The 24,505-nt window shown below is 36.0% G+C and overlaps 2 protein-coding genes across 2 annotated transcripts in view; both read right to left on the bottom strand.

Annotated features, from left to right (window-relative positions):
- Positions 1-24,505, bottom strand: part of LOC131946830 (uncharacterized) — an 83,875-nt gene that overhangs the window by 25,115 nt on the left and 34,255 nt on the right. The window lies entirely within an intron of this gene.
- Positions 485-22,550, bottom strand: LOC131946928 (uncharacterized). The gene is made up of 8 exons (XM_059307979.1): positions 22,399-22,550; positions 18,673-18,872; positions 17,778-18,003; positions 11,720-11,831; positions 11,063-11,217; positions 2,171-2,333; positions 1,425-1,523; positions 485-787 (listed from the first exon to the last, which is right to left on the bottom strand). Exons 1-8 carry the CDS (start codon positions 22,454-22,456, stop codon positions 601-603), a joined length of 1,200 nt encoding a protein of 399 aa, XP_059163962.1. The 5' UTR covers positions 22,457-22,550; the 3' UTR covers positions 485-600.

Genomic DNA, 24,505 nt, shown 5'->3' with positions numbered 1-24,505 from the left:
CTTTTGTCTGACAACATCGGTACCCTGCTCTAAGACTTTTGTCTGACAACATCGGTACCCTGTTCTAAGACTTTTGTCTGACAACATCAATACCCTGCTCTAAGACTTTTGTCTGACAACATCGGTACCCTGCTCTAAGACTTGCTCTTGTTTATTTCCTATTGAACACCATCTGCAACACTACAGCAGCACACTTTCAGTATTGTCCAAGTGACCTTGACACAATACTGTCATACGATCACGTGACACAATACTGTGCTACGATCACGTGACACAATACTGTCCTACGATCACGTTACACAATACTAACAGATAGCTATTTCACTCAACAGCTAACCGACACCAGTCCAAAATGTAACTGTCAGCATAAATTAAACAATGCATCAATTAAAAATCAAGTAAACAATAATTAACTGCTTAAACTTGTTAACGTTTTCCCCAAAGAGGCTTAAAAAATTTATAAAAATCCTGGTCCATGTTTATTTAGAGATTAAACTTTTTAATGTTTTCCTAGATAATACTTAAAAATAAAAACATTTTCTAAACATATTTTGTTGCACCCAGCTACAGAAGATAGCCAAGAACTAAACAAGCCAGATTTTATCTGAGCATATGGACACGCCCTACACTATTAACAAAGGCTACAGCAAACATCAGCCACGCCCTTGTCCTGATAGACCACGCCCCTGTTCCGACTGACCACGCCCCGTTGGTTGAGCGTGATAGTGACGTGCACTTTTCTGTGAGAATCAACTTGTTGTAAAACTGGTGCTCCAATAGACAGTCTCTGAGAAACAAACCGTTAGAATCTGGTCAAGGCGAGATACAAAAATTGGACGCTGAGATAAGTCAAGATACAAACATTGGACGCTAAGGTAAGTCAAGATACAAACATTGGACGCTGAGGTAAGTCAAGATACAAACATTGGACGCTGGGGTAAGTCAAGATACAAACATTGGACGCTAAGATAAGTCAAGATACAAACATTGGACGCTTGGGTAAGTCAAGATACAAACATTGGACGCTAAGATAAGTCAAGATACAAACATTGGACGCTGGGGTAAGTCAAGATACAAACATTGGACGCTAAGATAAGTCAAGATACAAACATTGGACGCTTGGGTAAGTCAAGATACAAACATTGGACGCTAAGATAAGTCAAGATACAAACATTGGACGCTTGGGTAAGTCAAGATACAAACATTGGACGCTAAGATAAGTCAAGATACAAACATTGGACGCTAAGGTAAGTCAAGATACAAACATTGGACGCTGAGGTAAGTCAAGATACAAACATTGGACGCTAAGGTAAAGTAGGGAAAATTTGTTTTTTATGAAAACGTTTGAAATCTCCCCCAAAAACAAATCGTAAATTTCCATGTTAAGCGAAATAAATCAGCTAGATGTAATTGATGTAACTTACTGGCCAAGGCGAGCAAACTGATAGATAAAAAAGTCCTCAAAATCCTTATTACATTTGGTGTACTGGGCTTGGATACACTTCATGTAGTCTATTGACAGTCTGGGGAACAGAAACAGGGAACATGTTAGAGGTTTGGTTCCATTTGGTGTACTGGGCTTGGATACACTTCATGTAGTCTAGTGACAGTCTGGGGAACAGAAACAGGGAACATGTTAGTGGTTTGGTTCCATTTGGTGTACAGGGCTTGGATACACTTCATGTAGTCTAGTGACAGTCTGGGGAACAGAAATAGGGAACATGTTAGAGGTTTGGTTCCATTTGGATATACTTTATGGATTCTTGTCTAATTTTAATGTTTTTTATCAAGATGCATTGATTTTACACTTTCACCTAGATCTATACTTTGGTACAAAATCTTGCGGTAGTGGTGCATTAAAGGCAGTCAAAAAAATTTAACATAACCATAGACATCACGACAGTTATTTATGAAAAAGTGATGACAGACGTAAGGACAGACGTTAAAATAGGTAGTTGTAGTTTGATAAAATCATTTTAAATCTGTTAAAGTTGAAAAAAATGCCACATACAAAATATTACACTTTTAGTATGTTTGTCAATTGTTTAAGCAATATTTTAAAAAAATCAAGAAATAGTATGAGAACAAAAACAATAAACCTTCTTGAGGAAAGAATTCTGAAATCTCTTATTTTAGATTGAAAGTAAAGAAACAAAAAGATTGAACCCACTTGCATGAATGTCTCTCGATATCCGCTTGGTTGTTGGAGGCAAAGGCTGCCGTTAAGTTTTGTAATCTCTCGGCCGAGGTGGCTTCGATCTCGCATTGGTCAATGTCAGCGGACATCTCGCAGTCATTTAAAACTTTGTAGTCAAATGAAGCGAACTTTGACACTGCATAAAGTAATGACATCTGACAACACTGGTCACTTGTGTACACACTTTAAAATATTTCTACAAGACACGTGTTGAGTAGTTGTCAATTACATGACATTTTGTAACACTGACCCATGACATCTTGTAACACTAACCCATGACATGACATCTTGTAACACTGACCCATGACATGACATCTTGTAACACTGACCCATGACATCTTGTAAACACTGACCCATGACATGACATTTTGTAACACTGACCCATAACATGACATTTTGTAACACTGACCCATGACATGACATCTTGTAACACTGACCCATGACATGACATTTTGTAACACTGATTTATGACATGACATCTTGTAACACTGACCCATGACATGACATCTTGTAACACTGACCCATGACATCATGTAACACTGAGCCATAACATAACATCTTGTAACACTGAGCCATGACATGACATCTTGTAACACTGAGCCATGACATGACATCTTGTAACACTGACCCATGACATGACATCTTGTAACACTGACCCATGACATGACATCTTGTAACACTGAGCCATGACATGACATCTTGTAACACTGACCCATGACATGACATCTTGTAACACAGACCCATGACATCATGTAACACTGAGCCATAACATAACATCTTGTAACACTGAGCCATGACATGACATCTTGTAACACTGAGCCATGACATGACATCTTGTAACGCTGAGACATGACATGACATCTTGTAACACTGACCCATGACATGACATCTTGTAACACTGACCCATGACATGACATCTTGTAACACTGACCCATGACATGACATCTTGTAACACTACCCATGACATGACATCTTGTAACACTGACCCATGACATGACATCTTTGGAACACTGACCTACCCATGACATGACATCTTGTAACACTGAGCCATGACATAACATCTTGTAACACTGACCCATGACATGACATCTTGTAACACTGACCCATGACATGACATCTTTGGAACACTGACCTACCCATGACATGACATCTTGTAACACTGAGCCATGACACGACATCTTGTAACACTGACCCATGACATGACATCTTGTAACACTGACCCATGACATGACATCTTGTAACACTGACCCATGACATGACATCTTGTAACACTGACCCATGACATGACATCTTTGGAACACTGACCTACCCATGACATGACATCTTGTAACACCGAGACATGACATGACATCTTGTAACACTGACCCATGACATGACATCTTGTAAAACTGAGCCATGACATGAAATCTTGTAACACTGACTTACAAGTTCTGTCTACTAACAACTTTTGTCTACTTACAACTTTTGTCTACTTACAAGTTTTGTCTACTTACAAGTTCTGTCTATTAACAACTTTTGTCTACTTACAAGTTCTGTCTACTAACAACTTTTTTCTACTTACAAGTTCTGTCTACTAACAACTTTTGTCTACTAACAACTTTTGTCTACTTACAAGTTTTGTCTACTAACAAGTTTTGTCTACTAACAACTTTTGTCTACTAACAACTTTTGTCTACTAACAACTTTTGTCTACTAACAACTTTTGTCTACTTACAAGTTTTGTCTACTAACAACTTTTGTCTACTTACAAGTTTTGTCTACTTACAAGTTTTGTCTACTAACAACTTTTGTCTACTAACAACTTTTTTCTACTTACAAGTTTTGTCTACTTACAAGTTTTGTCTACTAACAACTTTTGTCTACTTACAAGTTCTGTCTTCTAACAACTTTTGTCTACCTACAACTTTTGTCTACTTACAAGTTTTGTCTACTTACAAGTTTTGTCTACTAACAACTTTTGTCTACTTACAAGTTTTGTCTACTAACAACTTTTGTCTACTTACAAGTTTGGTCTACTAACAACTTTTGTCTACTAACAACTTTTGTCTACTTACAAGTTTTGTCTACTAACAAGTTTTGTCTACTAACAACTTTTGTCTACTAACAACTTTTGTCTACTAACAACTTTTGTCTACTAACAACTTTTGTCTACTTACAAGTTTTGTCTACTAACAACTTTTGTCTACTTACAAGTTTTGTCTACTAACAACTTTTGTCTACTAACAACTTTTGTCTACTTACAAGTTTGGTCTACTAACAACTTTTGTCTACTAACAACTTTTGTCTACTTACAAGTTTTGTCTACTAACAAGTTTTGTCTACTAACAACTTTTGTCTACTAACAACTTTTGTCTACTAACAACTTTTGTCTACTTACAAGTTTTGTCTACTAACAACTTTTGTCTACTAACAACTTTTGTCTACTTACAAGTTTTGTCTACTAACAACTTTTGTCTACTTACAAGTTTGGTCTACTAACAACTTTTGTCTGCTAACAACTTTTGTCTACTAACAACTTTTGTCTACTTACAACTTTTGTCTACTTACAAGTTTTGTCTACTAACAAGTTTTGTCTACTAACAACTTTTGTCTACTAACAACTTTTGTCTACTAACAACTTTTGTCTACTAACAACTTTTGTCTACTTACAAGTTTTGTCTACTAACAACTTTTGTCTACTAACAACTTTTGTCTACTTACAAGTTTTGTCTACTAACAACTTTTGTCTACTTACAAGTTTGGTCTACTAACAACTTTTGTCTGCTAACAACTTTTGTCTACTAACAACTTTTGTCTACTTACAACTTTTGTCTACTTACAAGTTTTGTCTACTAACAGCTTTTGTCTACTTACAAGTTTTGTCTACTAACAACTTTTTTCTACTTACAAGTTTTGTCTACTTACAAGTTCTGTCTACTAACAACTTTTGTCTGCTTACAACTTTTGTCTATAACAACTTTTGTCTACTTACAAGTTTTGTCTACTTACAAGTTTTGTCTACTAACAACTTTTGTCTACTTACAAGTTTTGTCTACTAACAACTTTTGTCTACTTACAAGTTTGGTCTACTAACAACTTTTGTCTACTAACAACTTTTGTCTACTTACAAGTTTTGTCTACTAACAAGTTTTGTCTACTAACAACTTTTGTCTACTAACAACTTTTGTCTACTAACAACTTTTGTCTACTAACAACTTTTTTCTACTTACAAGTTTTGTCTACTTACAAGTTTTGTCTACTAACAACTTTTGTCTACTTACAAGTTCTGTCTTCTAACAACTTTTGTCTACTTACAACTTTTGTCTACTTACAAGTTTTGTCTACTTACAAGTTTTGTCTACTAACAACTTTTGTCTACTTACAAGTTTTGTCTACTTACAAGTTTTGTCTACTAACAACTTTTGTCTACTAACAACTTTTTTCTACTTACAAGTTTTGTCTACTTACAAGTTTTGTCTACTAACAACTTTTGTCTACTTACAAGTTCTGTCTTCTAACAACTTTTGTCTACCTACAACTTTTGTCTACTTACAAGTTTTGTCTACTTACAAGTTTTGTCTACTAACAACTTTTGTCTACTTACAAGTTTTGTCTACTAACAATTTTTGTCTACTTACAAGTTTGGTCTACTAACAACTTTTGTCTAGTAACAACTTTTGTCTACTTACAAGTTTTGTCTACTAACAAGTTTTGTCTACTAACAACTTTTGTCTACTAACAACTTTTGTCTACTAACAACTTTTGTCTACTAACAACTTTTGTCTACTTACAAGTTTTGTCTACTAACAACTTTTGTCTACTTACAAGTTTTGTCTACTAACAACTTTTGTCTACTAACAACTTTTGTCTACTTACAAGTTTGGTCTACTAACAACTTTTGTCTACTAACAACTTTTGTCTACTTACAAGTTTTGTCTACTAACAAGTTTTGTCTACTAACAACTTTTGTCTACTAACAACTTTTGTCTACTAACAACTTTTGTCTACTAACAACTTTTGTCTACTTACAAGTTTTGTCTACTAACAACTTTTGTCTACTAACAACTTTTGTCTACTTACAAGTTTTGTCTACTAACAACTTTTGTCTACTTACAAGTTTGGTCTACTAACAACTTTTGTCTGCTAACAACTTTTGTCTACTAACAACTTTTGTCTACTTACAACTTTTGTCTACTTACAAGTTTGGTCTACTAACAACTTTTGTCTACTAACAACTTTTGTCTACTTACAAGTTTTGTCTACTAACAAGTTTTGTCTACTAACAACTTTTGTCTACTAACAACTTTTGTCTACTAACAACTTTTGTCTACTAACAACTTTTGTCTACTTACAAGTTTTGTCTACTAACAACTTTTGTCTACTAACAACTTTTGTCTACTTACAAGTTTTGTCTACTAACAACTTTTGTCTACTTACAAGTTTGGTCTACTAACAACTTTTGTCTGCTAACAACTTTTGTCTACTAACAACTTTTGTCTACTTACAACTTTTGTCTACTTACAAGTTTTGTCTACTAACAGCTTTTGTCTACTTACAAGTTTTGTCTACTAACAACTTTTTTCTACTTACAAGTTTTGTCTACTTACAAGTTCTGTCTACTAACAACTTTTGTCTGCTTACAACTTTTGTCTATAACAACTTTTGTCTACTTACAAGTTTTGTCTACTTACAAGTTTTGTCTACTAACAACTTTTGTCTATTTACAAGTTTTGTCTACTAACAACTTTTGTCTACTTACAAGTTTGGTCTACTAACAACTTTTGTCTACTAACAACTTTTGTCTACTTACAAGTTTTGTCTACTAACAAGTTTTGTCTACTAACAACTTTTGTCTACTAACAACTTTTGTCTACTAACAACTTTTGTCTACTAACAACTTTTTTCTACTTACAAGTTTTGTCTACTTACAAGTTTTGTCTACTAACAACTTTTGTCTACTTACAAGTTCTGTCTTCTAACAACTTTTGTCTACTAACAACTTTTGTCTACTTACAAGTTTTGTCTACTTACAAGTTTTGTCTACTAACAACTTTTGTCTACTAACAACTTTTGTCTACTTACAAGTTTTGTCTACTAACAAGTTTTGTCTACTAACAACTTTTGTCTACTAACAACTTTTGTCTACTAACAACTTTTGTCTACTAACAACTTTTGTCTACTTACAAGTTTTGTCTACTAACAACTTTTGTCTACTAACAACTTTTGTCTACTTACAAGTTTTGTCTACTAACAACTTTTGTCTACTTACAAGTTTGGTCTACTAACAACTTTTGTCTGCTAACAACTTTTGTCTACTAACAACTTTTGTCTACTTACAACTTTTGTCTACTTACAAGTTTGGTCTACTAACAACTTTTGTCTACTTACAACTTTTGTCTACTTACAAGTTTTGTCTACTAACAGCTTTTGTCTACTTACAAGTTTTGTCTACAAACAACTTTTTTCTACTTACAAGTTTTGTCTACTTACAAGTTCTGTCTACTAACAACTTTTGTCTGCTTACAACTTTTGTCTATAACAACTTTTGTCTACTTACAAGTTTTGTCTACTTACAAGTTTTGTCTACTAACAACTTTTGTCTACTTACAAGTTTTGTCTACTAACAACTTTTGTCTACTTACAAGTTTGGTCTACTAACAACTTTTGTCTACTAACAACTTTTGTCTACTTACAAGTTTTGTCTACTAACAAGTTTTGTCTACTAACAACTTTTGTCTACTAACAACTTTTGTCTACTAACAACTTTTGTCTACTAACAACTTTTTTCTACTTACAAGTTTTGTCTACTTACAAGTTTTGTCTACTAACAACTTTTGTCTACTTACAAGTTCTGTCTTCTAACAACTTTTGTCTACTTACAACTTTTGTCTACTTACAAGTTTTGTCTACTTACAAGTTTTGTCTACTAACAACTTTTGTCTACTAACAACTTTTGTCTACTTACAAGTTTTGTCTACTAACAAGTTTTGTCTACTAACAACTTTTGTCTACTAACAACTTTTGTCTACTAACAACTTTTGTCTACTAACAACTTTTGTCTACTTACAAGTTTTGTCTACTAACAACTTTTGTCTACTAACAACTTTTGTCTACTTACAAGTTTTGTCTACTAACAACTTTTGTCTACTTACAAGTTTGGTCTACTAACAACTTTTGTCTGCTAACAACTTTTGTCTACTAACAACTTTTGTCTACTTACAACTTTTGTCTACTTACAAGTTTGGTCTACTAACAACTTTTGTCTACTAACAACTTTTGTCTACTTACAAGTTTTGTCTACTAACAAGTTTTGTCTACTAACAGCTTTTGTCTACTAACAACTTTTGTCTACTAACAACTTTTGTCTACTAACAACTTTTGTCTACTTACAAGTTTTGTCTACTAACAACTTTTGTCTACTAACAACTTTTGTCTACTTACAAGTTTTGTCTACTAACAACTTTTGTCTACTTACAAGTTTGGTCTACTAACAACTTTTGTCTGCTAACAACTTTTGTCTACTAACAACTTTTGTCTACTTACAACTTTTGTCTACTTACAAGTTTTGTCTACTAACAGCTTTTGTCTACTTACAAGTTTTGTCTACTAACAACTTTTTTCTACTTACAAGTTTTGTCTACTTACAAGTTCTGTCTACTAACAACTTTTGTCTGCTTACAACTTTTGTCTATAACAACTTTTGTCTACTTACAAGTTTTGTCTACTTACAAGTTTTGTCTACTAACAACTTTTGTCTACTTACAAGTTTTGTCTACTAACAACTTTTGTCTACTTACAAGTTTGGTCTACTAACAACTTTTGTCTACTAACAACTTTTGTCTACTTACAAGTTTTGTCTACTAACAAGTTTTGTCTACTAACAACTTTTGTCTACTAACAACTTTTGTCTACTAACAACTTTTGTCTACTAACAACTTTTTTCTACTTACAAGTTTTGTCTACTTACAAGTTTTGTCTACTAACAACTTTTGTCTACTTACAAGTTCTGTCTTCTAACAACTTTTGTCTACTTACAACTTTTGTCTACTTACAAGTTTTGTCTACTTACAAGTTTTGTCTACTAACAACTTTTGTCTACTTACAAGTTTTGTCTACTTACAAGTTTTGTCTACTAACAACTTTTGTCTACTAACAACTTTTTTCTACTTACAAGTTTTGTCTACTTACAAGTTTTGTCTACTAACAACTTTTGTCTACTTACAAGTTCTGTCTTCTAACAACTTTTGTCTACCTACAACTTATGTCTACTTACAAGTTTTGTCTACTTACAAGTTTTGTCTACTAACAACTTTTGTCTACTTACAAGTTTTGTCTACTAACAACTTTTGTCTACTTACAAGTTTGGTCTACTAACAACTTTTGTCTACTTACAAGTTTTGTCTACTAACAAGTTTTGTCTACTAACAACTTTTGTCTACTAACAACTTTTGTCTACTAACAACTTTTGTCTACTAACAACTTTTGTCTACTTACAAGTTTTGTCTACTAACAACTTTTGTCTACTTACAAGTTTTGTCTACTAACAACTTTTGTCTACTAACAACTTTTGTCTACTTACAAGTTTGGTCTACTAACAACTTTTGTCTATTAACAACTTTTGTCTACTTACAAGTTTTGTCTACTAACAAGTTTTGTCTACTAACAACTTTTGTCTACTAACAACTTTTGTCTACTAACAACTTTTGTCTACTAACAACTTTTGTCTACTTACAAGTTTTGTCTACTAACAACTTTTGTCTACTAACAACTTTTGTCTACTTACAAGTTTTGTCTACTAACAACTTTTGTCTACTTACAAGTTTGGTCTACTAACAACTTTTGTCTGCTAACAACTTTTGTCTACTAACAACTTTTGTCTACTTACAACTTTTGTCTACTTACAAGTTTGGTCTACTAACAACTTTTGTCTACTAACAACTTTTGTCTACTTACAAGTTTTGTCTACTAACAAGTTTTGTCTACTAACAACTTTTGTCTACTAACAACTTTTGTCTACTAACAACTTTTGTCTACTAACAACTTTTGTCTACTTACAAGTTTTGTCTACTAACAACTTTTGTCTACTAACAACTTTTGTCTACTTACAAGTTTTGTCTACTAACAACTTTTGTCTACTTACAAGTTTGGTCTACTAACAACTTTTGTCTGCTAACAACTTTTGTCTACTAACAACTTTTGTCTACTTACAACTTTTGTCTACTTACAAGTTTTGTCTACTAACAGCTTTTGTCTACTTACAAGTTTTGTCTACTAACAACTTTTTTCTACTTACAAGTTTTGTCTACTTACAAGTTCTGTCTACTAACAACTTTTGTCTGCTTACAACTTTTGTCTATAACAACTTTTGTCTACTTACAAGTTTTGTCTACTTACAAGTTTTGTCTACTAACAACTTTTGTCTACTTACAAGTTTTGTCTACTAACAACTTTTGTCTACTTACAAGTTTGGTCTACTAACAACTTTTGTCTACTAACAACTTTTGTCTACTTACAAGTTTTGTCTACTAACAAGTTTTGTCTACTAACAACTTTTGTCTACTAACAACTTTTGTCTACTAACAACTTTTGTCTACTAACAACTTTTTTCTACTTACAAGTTTTGTCTACTTACAAGTTTTGTCTACTAACAACTTTTGTCTACTTACAAGTTCTGTCTTCTAACAACTTTTGTCTACTTACAACTTTTGTCTACTTACAAGTTTTGTCTACTTACAAGTTTTGTCTACTAACAACTTTTGTCTACTTACAAGTTTTGTCTACTAACAACTTTTGTCTACTTACAACTTTTGTCTACTAACAACTTTTGTCTACTTACAACTTTGTGTACTAACAAGTTTTGTCTACTAACAACTTTTGTCTACTTACAGTATGTCGTGCCTTTCGTACATAGCAGATATGCCGCACGCTTAAGATCGTACTCTTTAGGAAATTGTTTCTCGAACAATTTGACCATGTATGTCTGGTCTGTGTGACTATCACGTCTTGAATCCAGGATACACTGACTATAGGCCTTTGGATTACTGAAGGGTGGGGGTGGAGGGTGGGGAATAGGGGGGAGGTCTGTCATTAGGTCTAGTTGCAAAATATTAAGGTGTTGATGTAATACTGAAACCGGTTTCCGAAGATAGAAGGTTTTTTTTTTTGAAAATTGAATCTTGTTACAAAATGTATGGACATGTTTTACCTGCAGGATGTGTGGACAAGTTTTACCTGCAGGATGTGTGGACAAGTTTTACCTGCAGGATTAGTGGACAGGTTTTACCTGCAGGATGTTTTGACAGGTTGTACCTGCAGGATGTGTGGTCATGTTTTACCTGCAGGATGTGTGGACAGGTTTTGCCTGCAGGTTGTGTGGACAGGTTTTGCCTGCAGGATGTGTGGACAAGTTTTACCTGCAGGATGTGTATACAGGTTTTACCTGCAGGATATGTGGACAGGTTTTACCTGCAGAATGTGTGGACAGGTTTTACCTGCAGGATTAGTGGACAGGTTTTACCTGCAGGAAGTGTGGACAGGGTTTACCTGCAGAAACTGACAACGTTGAGTTCACTTAATTTCTGGATGTGACCTCTACGGTACTCAGGCAACGTCTTGGTGCAGTGATTGTCCAGAGTCAATGTATCCAGGGACAAAACTAGCGGGAGAAATTAAGGTCAACGTATCCAAAGACAAAACTAACTTGAGAAATTAACAATTTAAAAAAAAAAACGTTATTATTATAATAGGCTTTAACATCCTTTTAAAATATCGCATTTAATTTTTTAGCGCAATTTCCATTCTGGAGAATTGCGTTTATTAACTCGTCATTTCTGGGAATGGATGGATGAATGAATGAATGAATGGATGAATGTGTGTCCGGGCTTTAAGTCGTATCTCCTCCTCAACGAAGCAATATCGATGACTAGTTCCAAAAGCAATTATGTTAAGCAAGTTACGAGAATGAGCATAGGCCATAAAAATTCCGGGTTTCTTTCATGTATTTCCCGGAAAAGCCAAAAAACCTCGAAAAAAATTCAGTTTTTTGCCCATATCTCGGCAACCAGACCACTTAATTTTCTTAATTGTTATTTAAATAGACAGATAAAAAGACTGAAGAAAGACTGCTATGAGAACGATTGTATTCAAAATTAATAATATAGATATAAAAAAACACATAAGAATAAAACAAACCAATTGACACAATTTTCGGCAGGTATAAAATTAGATACAAGCAGTTTCATTGATTTAAAAAAAATACAAACATTTAAAAAATATGATTATATCAGGCCCAAAATTAAGTTCGAACGTGTGTTTTTTACTTTCTCGTATATACAGAGTTAAGAGAAAGTATTGTAATTGTGAAAAAAAATTAAGATTTTTGCAAATCTCGACGTTTTAAATCTCCCTGAGTCGGAAAAAACATAATTTTGCAATCTTGTCCGGATGTCTGTGTGTGTATGTGTGTGTGTGTGTCTGTAAACACGAAAACTTGAGTACCGTTACAGCTAGGTTGATGAAATTTCATATTGAAGTATTATATCAAAATCGTAGATCCGTATCAACTTTTGAGCGCTTTCCAATAACGGGAAGTGGAGACTTTTCTACTTTGAATTTTTCAAAAGCCTATAACTTGAGTACTATTTCAGATACATAAATACCGGAAGTAGTAATTTACGCTATTTCCGATTTCTCAAAAAAAAAAAAAACCGCATGTAAATTTATAAAGCACTAATAGTATTCCGCACGATTATGCACATTTTGTTTTCGCGTTCGCTCGGTGCGCAATTCTTTTTTCAACGAGATTCTATTCTATTTTAAAAAGTTTAGGTAATTAAAAATCACGTCTATATCACGAGTAGCCATCCCACATAGTGTTATATAAGAATATTCGAGAAAGTTTAGGGGAGATTACTCCCTTTTTTGTTTTTTAATGTGATTAGTTGTCTCACCATGGATATACTTTCCATTAAAATAGGTTCAATTACTAAATTAGGAAATACATTAATCTAAAATTCAGTGAAACAGTCTGTTTATACAGACATATATATATATATATATATATATATATATATATATATATATATATATATATATATATATATATATATATATATATATATATATATATATATATATATATATATATATATATATATATATATATATATATATATATATATATGGGGCGTGGTCTTACAAGAATCGGGCGTGGTTAATGTTTGCTGCTGCCCTCACCACCAGTGTAATGCGTGTCTACGAGTTTAGCTAAACTTGAACAGACTATTATTTTAAACTCTCCCGCAAGAGAAAACATTTAGAAAATGTTAGTATTCTAATGATTTTTTTAGCGCAATTTCCATTCTGGAGAATTGCGTTTTATTAACCCGTCATTTCTGGATGGATGGATGAATGGATGGATGAATGTGTGTCCGCAGCTTTAAGTCGTATCTCCTCCTCAACGAAGCAATATCGAAGACTAGTTCCAAAAGCAATTATGTTAAGCAAATTACCAGGATGAACATAGGCTAAAACAATTCCGGGTTTCTTTCATGTATTTCCCGGAAAAGCCAAAAAACCTCGAAAAATGCAGTTTTTGGCCCATATCTCGGCAACCAGACCACTTAGCGACTTGAAACATGTACCAATCGATTCCTGCTATAATTTAGAACAATATTGCCAAAGAAAGTTTTCAAAAATATCCTCTCGTTCTATCACAAATTTTAGAAATACATAAACACCTACAAACCGATCGTTCTTCTAGCTTGAACGCACCCCAGCATTATACGTCAGAGCTATTTTTAGATAACATAAGGAAATTGCGCATAAATGTCACTAGACTTTTTTAATTAACTTGTTTTAAAAACAAGTTTTAAAAATTTTTAAACATTGGTCGAAAAATTAAGTGTGAGATAAAAGCTTGCTAATAAAACGTTTTTTATCAATTTTAAAAAATATTTATATGTATTGTAGTTTTACAGTAATTTGTTCTTAATGAAAGTAGACACCACACGAATGAAATTATTTGGTTTAGAACCCTGTAGACATGTAGGCTACACACGGATATCCACACCCGGACACCAACCTCCCGTAGAACCCTGTAGACATGTAGGCTACACACGGATATCCACACCCGGACACCAACCTCCCGTAGAACCCTGTAGACATGTAGGCTACACCCGGGTATCCACACCCGTACACCAACCTCCCGTAGAACCCTGTAGACATGTAGGCTACACACGGATATCCACACCCGGACACCAACCTCCCGTAGAACCCTGTAGACATGTAGGCTACACCCGGGTATCCACACCCGGACACCAACCTCCCGTAGAACCCTGTAGACATGTAGGCTACACCCGGATATCCACACCCGGACACCAACCTCCCGTAGAACCCTGTAGACATGTAGGCTACACCCGGGTATCCACACCCGGACACCAACCTCCCGTAGAACCCTGTAGACATGTAGGCTACACCCGGACACCAACCTCCCGTAGAACCCTGTAGACATGTAGGCTACACACGGATATCCACACCCGGACACCAACCTCCCGTAGAACCCTGTAGACATGTAGGCTACACCCGGATATCCACACCCGGACACCAACCTCCCGTAGAACCCTGTAGACATGTAGGCTACACCCGGGTATCCACACCCGGACACCAACCTCCCGTAGAACCCTGTAGACATGTAGGCTACACCCGGATATCCACACCCGGACACCAACCTCCCGTAGAACCCTGTAGACATGTAGGCTACACCCGGATATCCACACCCGGACACCAACCTCCCGTAGAACCCTGTAGACATGTAGGCTACACCCGGATATCCACACCCGGACACCAACCTCCCGTAGAACCCTGTAGACATGTAGGCTACACCCGGATATCCACACCCGGACACCAACCTCCCGTAGAACCCTGTAGACATGTAGGCTACACCCGGATATCCACACCCGGACACCAACCTCCCGTAGAACCCTGTAGACATGTAGGCTACACCCGGATATCCACACCCGTACACCAACCTCCCGTAGAACCCTGTAGACATGTAGGCTACACCCGGGTATCCACACCCGGACACCAACCTCCCGTAGAACCCTGTAGACATGTAGGCTACACCCGGGTATCCACACCCGTACACCAACCTCCCGTAGAACCCTGTAGACATGTAGGCTACACCCGGGTATCCACACCCGGACACCAACCTCCCGTAGAACCCTGTAGACATGTAGGCTACACCCGGATATCCACACCCGGACACCAACCTCCCGGAATTTACGACTGGGATTTTATTTCGGTACGTTGTTTTGTTAGTTTATTACACAATGGTAAATGTCCAGTAGTTTAACGTGCAAGTGATTATACTCTCAACGATACTTGCTGAAAGTTTTGGTCAAGTTTTTGATACAGTGCCTTATGCATTGAGCCGTCCCTACTAAAGATATCATCAAATTTGTGAGACAATATAGGCCTACCACTTCCTGACCCCATATACTACTCCTGAATCTATAGAGCTGAAACTCCATTACGTTTATTAGACGAAAACCAACTTGAGGACAGATCGTATAAGGATGGATTTATGATGTAGATGTGAGTGGCTGGAGTGTCTTATTATAATTATTATTTTCTGTAGCTAAAAAGGCGAATGTATCATTTCGTTCCATGTCGTAAACTGTTCGTGCATATAGGTTATGTAGTCCTGTATTATGGCACCCCTGTATAACTGCAACGTCTACGGCTAGTTTGTATATATTTTGTTTATATTGTTGTCAATATTTATATTAAGTGTCTTTTTGTATAATTCTTGCTTATGTTTCGTGGCGTGTTGTTTATAATCAGTGGATTAGGGACTATTTGTTGACGTGTAGTGTGCGAGGTGTGTGGATGTCAGTTCAGGGCAGATGTTTCAACGTGACATTTGAAAGCCATGGGGATGAGGGAGGTGTCTGTGTGGTCAGAGCCTAGACCATCCGAAGCATAAAAAGTCAGCACTGCACCATCCATTTGTTTTACTGTTGTTTCATTTCTGCAGCCTGATAAGATGGTTGCTATTTTGTTTCTGTTTTATGATGCTTGTTGGCCATGTGCTAACTTTTCTGTCCATGTATTTGCTTGTTGGCCATGGGCTAACTTTTCTGTCCATGTATTTGCTTGTTGGCCATGGGCTAACTTTTCTGTCCATGTATTTGCTTCTTGGCCATGGGCTAACTTTTCTGTCCATGTATTTGCTTGTTGGCCATGGGCTAACTTTTCTCTCCATGTATTTGCTTGTTGGCCATGGGCTAACTTTTCTGTCCATGTATTTGCTTGTTGGCCATGGGCTAACTTTTCTGTCCATGTATTTGCTTGTAGGCCATGGGCTAACTTTTCTGTCCTTGTATTTGCTTGTAGGCCATGGGCTAACTTTTCTGTCCATGTATTTGCTTGTAGGCCATGGGCTAACTTTTCTGTCCATGTATTTGCTTGTAGGCCATGGGCTAACTTTTCTGTCCATGTATTTGCTTGTAGGCCATGGGCTAACTTTTCTGTCCATGTATTTGCTTGTTGGCCATGGGCTAACTTTTCTGTCCATGTATTTGCTTGCAGGCCATGGGCTAACTTTTCTGTCCATGTATTTACTTGTAGGCCATGGGCTAACTTTTCTGTCCATGTATTTGCTTGTTGTCACCGTTGTGGTCTGACCACGTGGGGCAGCTAGACTTAAGTATAAAGTCTCTAATTTTATGTTTGGTTAATATTTAGGCTCAGGCCTGTAACCTCCTGTGTGGGAATTATTCACAACATTGGTTTTGATTAGTTGTATCCCTTGGGCTTGTGTTAAGCCAGGGATAAGTTTTATTGACGCCTGACCCACAGTTATGGTTCATTCCTGACTGTTGTGTTGGGTTATTTTACTTGTGAGTTGTTTAATACTGTTTTATGCCATTCTATATAGTAGTCAACTTTCACTTCTTGGGGTGATCTTTGTTGGTCCCCAGGGGAGTGTTAAGTTTATTCCAGTCACTATAGATGAGCAGGGAAGTTAATAGTATGTATTCTATTTTACGTGAGCCTTATGTTGAGGCTGATAACTAACTGTGTCATTTGAGTTAGTACTTTAGTGCTAAGTGTCCTGGTAATTATATTCCAGGTTGTTTTTTTGAGTTTGTCTTGTGAAGACTACTTGTCAGATTTAAATATTGTCTTCATTTATTGGAAGATTCAATTTGTACAATATCCTTTTGCTTTTCAATGGGGTCATTCTGATGCCTTGTATTTAACCATTTTATATGATTTTCGTGTATTTGTTCTCTTTTCAGGATTGTAGTCCGATTAGGTGTTTTGTTTTGTTTTTATTTACATCTTTTCATTAAAAATTAGTTCTTATTTTTTATGTAATAAATTTTATAAATTATTAAGGTTTTTTTGTTTTATTTTTAGCATAAGATTAAGGTTAGGGTTTAACCACCGTGGGTTTTGCCAATTTTGCACTGACCGGATAGTTTAGATAAGCCTTGGAAGATAGTAGTTATCCCCCCTGACAGGGCTAACATAGATAAATGAGAGGTGAGACTGGAATTTTTAGTCCACTTTTTGACTAACTGGAAACATAACTTACCGGTTATCGTCTGGCATGCAGATACTCTGCGAGTATCGTCAATCAAATCTTGGTAAGAAACGTTGCAACAAAAGATGCCAGACTCTTGTCGTTTGACCTTTGTCGCCGTCATTGTGATATTGACTGCATCTCTATCAGGTACACCACGGTCATCCACTTTGTCCGGGCCTGTTACTTTAAATTTCCAGAGCTTCACAGAAGAAGGGGCTGTGTTGGTTTCTTTTCGCTACACGAGAAATGAAGGCATCGTTTACATGTCAATAAAGTGTATACACATCGAGATCAAATGTCACTAGCATTAACTCAAATGACACGGATCACCGGCTCAGGAGTTTTGCTCCCATTAGCCAGGCCGGCCTCCATACACCGTACTCCGACTAACTGGCAAAGCGCGAAGATGTCGGGTTGAACGGTGCGCTTCGGTCGCTTCCCTTAACTAGCATGAACTAACAGAGCTCACTTGATCTAGCTACTTACAGTAGGCCCCACAATATAAAACTAATAGTAGTACGTCCCAGAGTCCAATCAGCTCCAATGGGTACCTGATTTACGTTGGGAAATAATAGGCGGCTTGGGGCTAGTGCTGACCACACCATTCTTTTATATGCCGTGGTCAAGAAACAAATTAATCTGACCAATGGATCGTAAGGTCTAATGAGGTCTTTCATTCAATTTATTTTTAATAACCAACTTGGCTTTAGTGGAACTGTCAGGGTTAATCAGCCGCCATTATTTAATTTTGATTACAGAAACCATTTATAGCAGCACTGGTGAAATCGATTTTCACAATTTAAAAATATTTGATCATTATGTAATACGCCCTTGGTCATCAGAAGTCTTATTTTCCTAATTAACGTATTGGCAATCGATCCTTATGTACTCCTTAACGACTTACATAGTAAATTAACTTGTCGTAAATTCTGTATCTTATGTAAGTTTCTAGCTCCTCTATTCCATTCGACCATCCAATAGACATAGAATACAAGCCTAGGTTCTGTCCCTTGCCTGGCACTCCAGCCAGATCAGAGTTACACGACACGGTGTAGTCCCCACCCGCATTAACTACACTTGGATGGACTATTTCTCTGCTCGGAGCTGTCAGGTAAGATAAGGAAACTGTAAACAAATCTTTTATTATGGTTGTATTATCCTGAATAATAATGGGCTTATTTTAGCTTTTTAAATAGATTTATTGGTACCATTGAAACGAGGGTACTCAAATACAACACGATAAATACCAAACGGATTCGTTTTACTGACTTTAAAATAATGTTCAGCATGCCAATTTAAAACTTTTAGGCTATTAAATTTTCACGTGAAACGTCAACAAATGGATTAATATTTAATACGGAAGGAGTGGCGTATCCTTGATTGAATGGTAATGCTGTAAACACACGGACACGCTTAAATAGGTGATCCAGTGCGTAGGTGGTCTATCAACGAGTGTTTGATCACAAGCGCTGTTTCCGGCTTTGATCATGGGTGTTTTGACACATAGGGTCTTTGATCCTTTATATATACTATGTATTTTCAAGTACATCTACATTATTTATTTGTGAAACTTGTTATATGTCGCATTATTTGTGTTCCATTTATATTTAAAATAAATCTGTGAGGTCTAGCACCAGACTTTATGTGGAGACTAAAATACCGTTCGTGACTATTTTAGTTCATAATAATTTCTATTAATGGATTTTCAGGAAACATGTATAACATGGTATTAATTGTATCATAAATTTAAATTAAAATATCAGTTTATAATTTCTATTTTAAAATCTATATATTATACACCGCTGTGGTCAAAGCTCCGCTGTGGTCAAACCCCCTATGGTCAAAGCACCTAGGACCCTAACTTACACTTACCTTGTAAATGAGCCAATCCCACACGTTCTCACCCACATTATATACTGGACTAAACTGATACAAGCCCACACACTCCCACACCTTATATACTGGACTAAACTGATACAAGCCCAAACACCCACACACCTTATATACTGGACTAAACTGATACAAGCCCACACACTCCCACACCTTATATACTGGACTAAACTGATACAAGCCCACACACTCCCACACCTTATATACTGGACTAAACAGATACAATCCCACACTCACATACCCACACACCTTATATACTGGACTAAACTGATACAAGCCCACACACTCCCACACCTTATATACTGGACTAAACTGATACAAGCCCACACACTCACACACCTTATATACTGGACTAAACTGATACAAGCCCACACACCCACACACCTTATATACTGGACTAAACTGATACAAGCCCACACACCCACACACCTTATATACTGGACTAAACTGATACAAGCCCACACACTTACACACACCTTATATACTGGACTAAACTGATACAAGCCCACACACTCCCACATTTTATATACTGGACTAAAATGATACAATCACCCACGTTCTCACACACCTTATATACACGTACATAAACAGATACAAGCTGGAATATGACGTGACTGACTAAACTCACCACAACAGAACTGAACAAGGACGATAGGGACAGGGTACAAAGAATAAACAACATTTACCCCCATTCATCCGCCTTGACTTATTTACTATAGACACCATTAAAAAACAAATAAAAAACCTTTATAATAATAGGCTGTAAACACTAAAAATGTGATAAGAAATAAAATACACTTCAAGAGCCATAAATGGTTGTATTAAGTAAAATAAATTTATTTTTATTTTTTAAAAAAATTCAATGTAATTGAAAGCTAATTTTTTAAATATTTTTTTTACTTGTTTTGTTTCCTCTTTTAGTAAGTTGACTCCACATATGATTAAAACATTTGCTTTAAAACCCGATAGGTAGCTTGCGATCCTAATATATAAAAGTTCATGCGCACACTTCTTTCTCTCTGTCCGCAATAATTTTTGACAATGTTATCAGTATGTTCAGCGATATATGGAGAACTTAAAGATACGGACTGTTGTTGAAAATAATATGGTGGATGTTATACATGTTTAAACTAAATTTTATTTAAAAAAGGAAAACAAAAATAAAAGTGTATTCGAATGTAAAAACAGATTTCTAACTAAAGTGTTTATTGTCCTGACAAGAACGCAATAAACAATGATGTCACAAGCCACATGTTTAAAGGAAGGAAAGAACACAAAACTAATGACGTCATCTTCCAATTTTAGAATATAAAGAAATGAAATATTTGCTTCAATTTGATTTAGATCTACATATCAAACGTACGCTATGAAATGTATACAATTTCCCGGCCTAAACTTATAACATTTACATTATCTATTTACATTCTAGATTAAGATCTAGATCTAGAGCATTCTAGAGCTACTGAAAAAAACGAGAGTTAAACCAGCCGTAGATTCTAGATCTAGACTCTAGGTCTATCTAGATCTAGAATCTATTCAAATAATGAGTTTCTATACTAAACTATTTTAGACATTAATTATTTTATATAAATCTTTGTTTAGCTATGGAATTGCCTAATTTTTTAATAAAATTCCAATTGAAGTAATCGACGCTGACTCTAAATCTAAGTAAAGTACCGCACTTATTATGCTCCTACGCTGTAGTGCCTAAATAACTGAGGTGATAGTGTAATAGTTACCATGCAGGTGGTACGGGTTGGAGACACCACGACAATGATTAATTTTTTTTTCAATTTTTTTTTTAGATGTGAATGTTAAAGTTGCGTAACGGGGCTTGGCAGGGCACGGGGCAGGTAAGTAGAGTTCACCTTTTTCTGTCTACTTAGTATATAAAGGGATAGTGTAGTCAGACCCATGCTCAGCCGAAATTGGCGTTTTTTCAAAGACAAAAATCAGATGCGTAGCAACCCTTTCGGCCCCGGGTGAACTATCAATATTGCCCCCCCCCCCCCCCATATTTACATCTTAAATCACGTTTAGTGAAAAAGGACCCCCTTCACACACATCAGTCACCGTTAATAGTTTTTTCCCTGTATCACACAAGTAGTTTGTAGAAAGCCGTCCGTAGAACCAAGTAGTTTCTATTTTCTTAAATTTGAGTGTAATGCAGCTCGGAATAAGCTTGTTATTTTATTTTTCTAGCCGATTTTGCGCCCTTTGTTGTCGGCGAGCGGGGCGGTCGCCCCACGCTCCCTCCCCTAGCTACGCCTCTGACAAAAACAACATAACTACCATTGAACAGCCAGGTTTTTAAAAAAAATCATTTGTCTTTAAATTTTAAGCCACTTAATCAGTGTGTGCATTTAATATGGTGTTGTGTTGACAAATGATATTTCTCTAATAGGTATTGGTAGTCTATGTTATTTTATGTGTCGGAAGTTTTTAGCTATTTAGTTATTTCTCTGCTTTGTCGCTAATATCGTTCAACGTATAGTAAAGTACATAGCGTTATAAGTTTTGACCAATACTTTTTAAATATTTTTTTTAAACAAGTAGAACAATAAAATATATAGGCCTATAATTCACGTGTAACGGGTACTGACGGCTTGTCCACTATAGAAGACAATGCTGTGTATATCTGATATGAGATTTGCAAACTCAGTTGAATCTAAATTAAGTTCCTGACATGACACTATGTCATCTTTACAGTCAGTACAATATGCTCTAGTGAACCACTCACCCTGTGCTGCTACGGACCAGCAACCAAGAAATGTCAACAAAACTCGGACTAGTACCATCTCATCCACTTGTCTCCAACCATCTCCGTGACCACAACAGTACCCTGCTATAAGATGCCTGACCACAACAGTACCCTGCTATAACCTGCCTGACCACAACAGTACCCTGCTCTAAGACTTGAGTTGGCTGTTGTTTATGTTGTATTGAACGCAGTGTCTTGGTGCAAACACGTGCAGAATTTTTAAAAATATTTAGCACACATTTGTTGAAACTATATCGCGTGTAATGTATCTATTGCATGGTCTGAAGTTAGTGTTTTGTTTATATAGTCAAAATAGTGACAAGTGACTCAAAAATGTACTGCTGACGTTTTGTCTATGCAAAAAAAAATAATTATTCATTCAATCTTTGTTTAATATAAGCGAAGCATCTCCAAAGAAACAAAGAAAAACATGTTTTTTTTCTCTGCAGAAATAACTTTTTAATGTTTTCCTAGATAATACTTAAAAATAAAAACATTTTCTAAACATATTTTGTTGCACCCAGCTACAGAAGATAGCCAAGAACTAAAAAAGCAAGAGCTTGGCTGAGGACACGCCCTACATTGTTGATAAAGGCTACAGCAAACATCAGCCACGCCCTTGTCCTGAAAGACCACGCCCCTGTTCCGACTAACGACGCCCCGTTGGTTGTGCGTGAATGTGACGTGCACTTGTCCGTGAGAATCAACTTGTTATAAAACTGGTGCTCCAATAGACACGCTCTGAGAAACAAACCATTCGAATCTGGTCAAGTCGAGATACAAACATTGGGCGCTTAAGTAAGTCTAGATACAAACATTAGACGCTGTGGTGAGTCAAGATACAAACATTGGACGCTGGGGTAAGTCCAGATACAAACGTTGGACGCTGAGGTAAATTAAGATACAAACATTAGACGCTGTGGTGAGTCACGTTACAAACATTGGACGCTGGGGTAAGTCAAGATACAAACATTGGACGCTTGGGTAAGTCAAGATACAAACATTGGACGCTGAGTGTTATGTAGTCGTCTGTGTGCTTTGTTTTGATGGTGGTGATGACTGCAGTGAGGGTTGAGCTAACAGATTAAACTTTGATTTAATAACGCCAACACACGTACGATTCTAAGACTTATAATACACGAAATAAACTAGCACAGAGTTCTGCCACGGAGCACAAGACACACACTTCCACACGATAACAAGTCTAGCATTCAACTAACTTAATTCATTCGCACGGCCCCAACTTCACCCTAAGGTAACCCAAACCCTGCCTAACCCCAGCAGTCCCGCGAGGGGCGGGCGCTTGACCTGTGCATACATTAACTCGAACTTTTTACGACTGGGACAACTACAGGCTATTCAGACTTGTATCTAGTAAAGGGACGTTCAATCAAATACACTAAGGGTTATTCCTATTACAGCTATTATGATCTATCTAATCTACAATTAAACAATATAGTAGTGTGGCCATAAATACTATTAAGATTTAAACGATATTCTATCCTAGTTTTCTATCCTATGCTAATCCCAGTTATAACACTGAGGTAAGTTAAGATACAAACATTGGACGCTGAAACAATTCAAGATACAAATATTGGACGCTGAGATAAGTCAAGTTAAAAACCTGAGATAATTTGTCAAGTAGAGAAAATTTTTTTTCAGGAAAACGTTTGAAATCTCCCTCAATAACTTATCGTAAATTTCGATGTTTAGCGAAAAAAACCCAGCTACAGGTAATTGATGTAACTTACGGGCCAAGGCGAGCAAACTGATAGATAAAAAAGTCCTCAAAATCATTATTACATTTAGTGTACTGGGCTTGGATACACTTCATGTAGTCTAGTGACAGTCTGGGGAACAGAAACAGGGAACATGTTAGAGGTTTGGTTCCATTTGGTGTACTGGGCTTGGATACACTTCATGTAGTCTAGTGACAGTCTGGGTAACTTAATGAATTTTTGTTTCTCTAACAATATTGTCTAAAATAAGTCAACATTACTTGCAATTAATTACGTACTTGTTATTTCCTAAATAAGTTGCAAAGTATGCTAAGTAAATCAACACATTTAGAGATAACCGCGCCAAT

The sequence above is a fragment of the Physella acuta genome, unplaced genomic scaffold, assembly GCF_028476545.2.
Source record: "Physella acuta isolate Inbredline_101_S28 unplaced genomic scaffold, ASM2847654v3 ptg000054l, whole genome shotgun sequence".
Classification (NCBI taxonomy): Eukaryota; Metazoa; Mollusca; class Gastropoda; family Physidae; genus Physella; species Physella acuta.
This window is presented reverse-complemented; position numbering and strand designations above follow the sequence as displayed.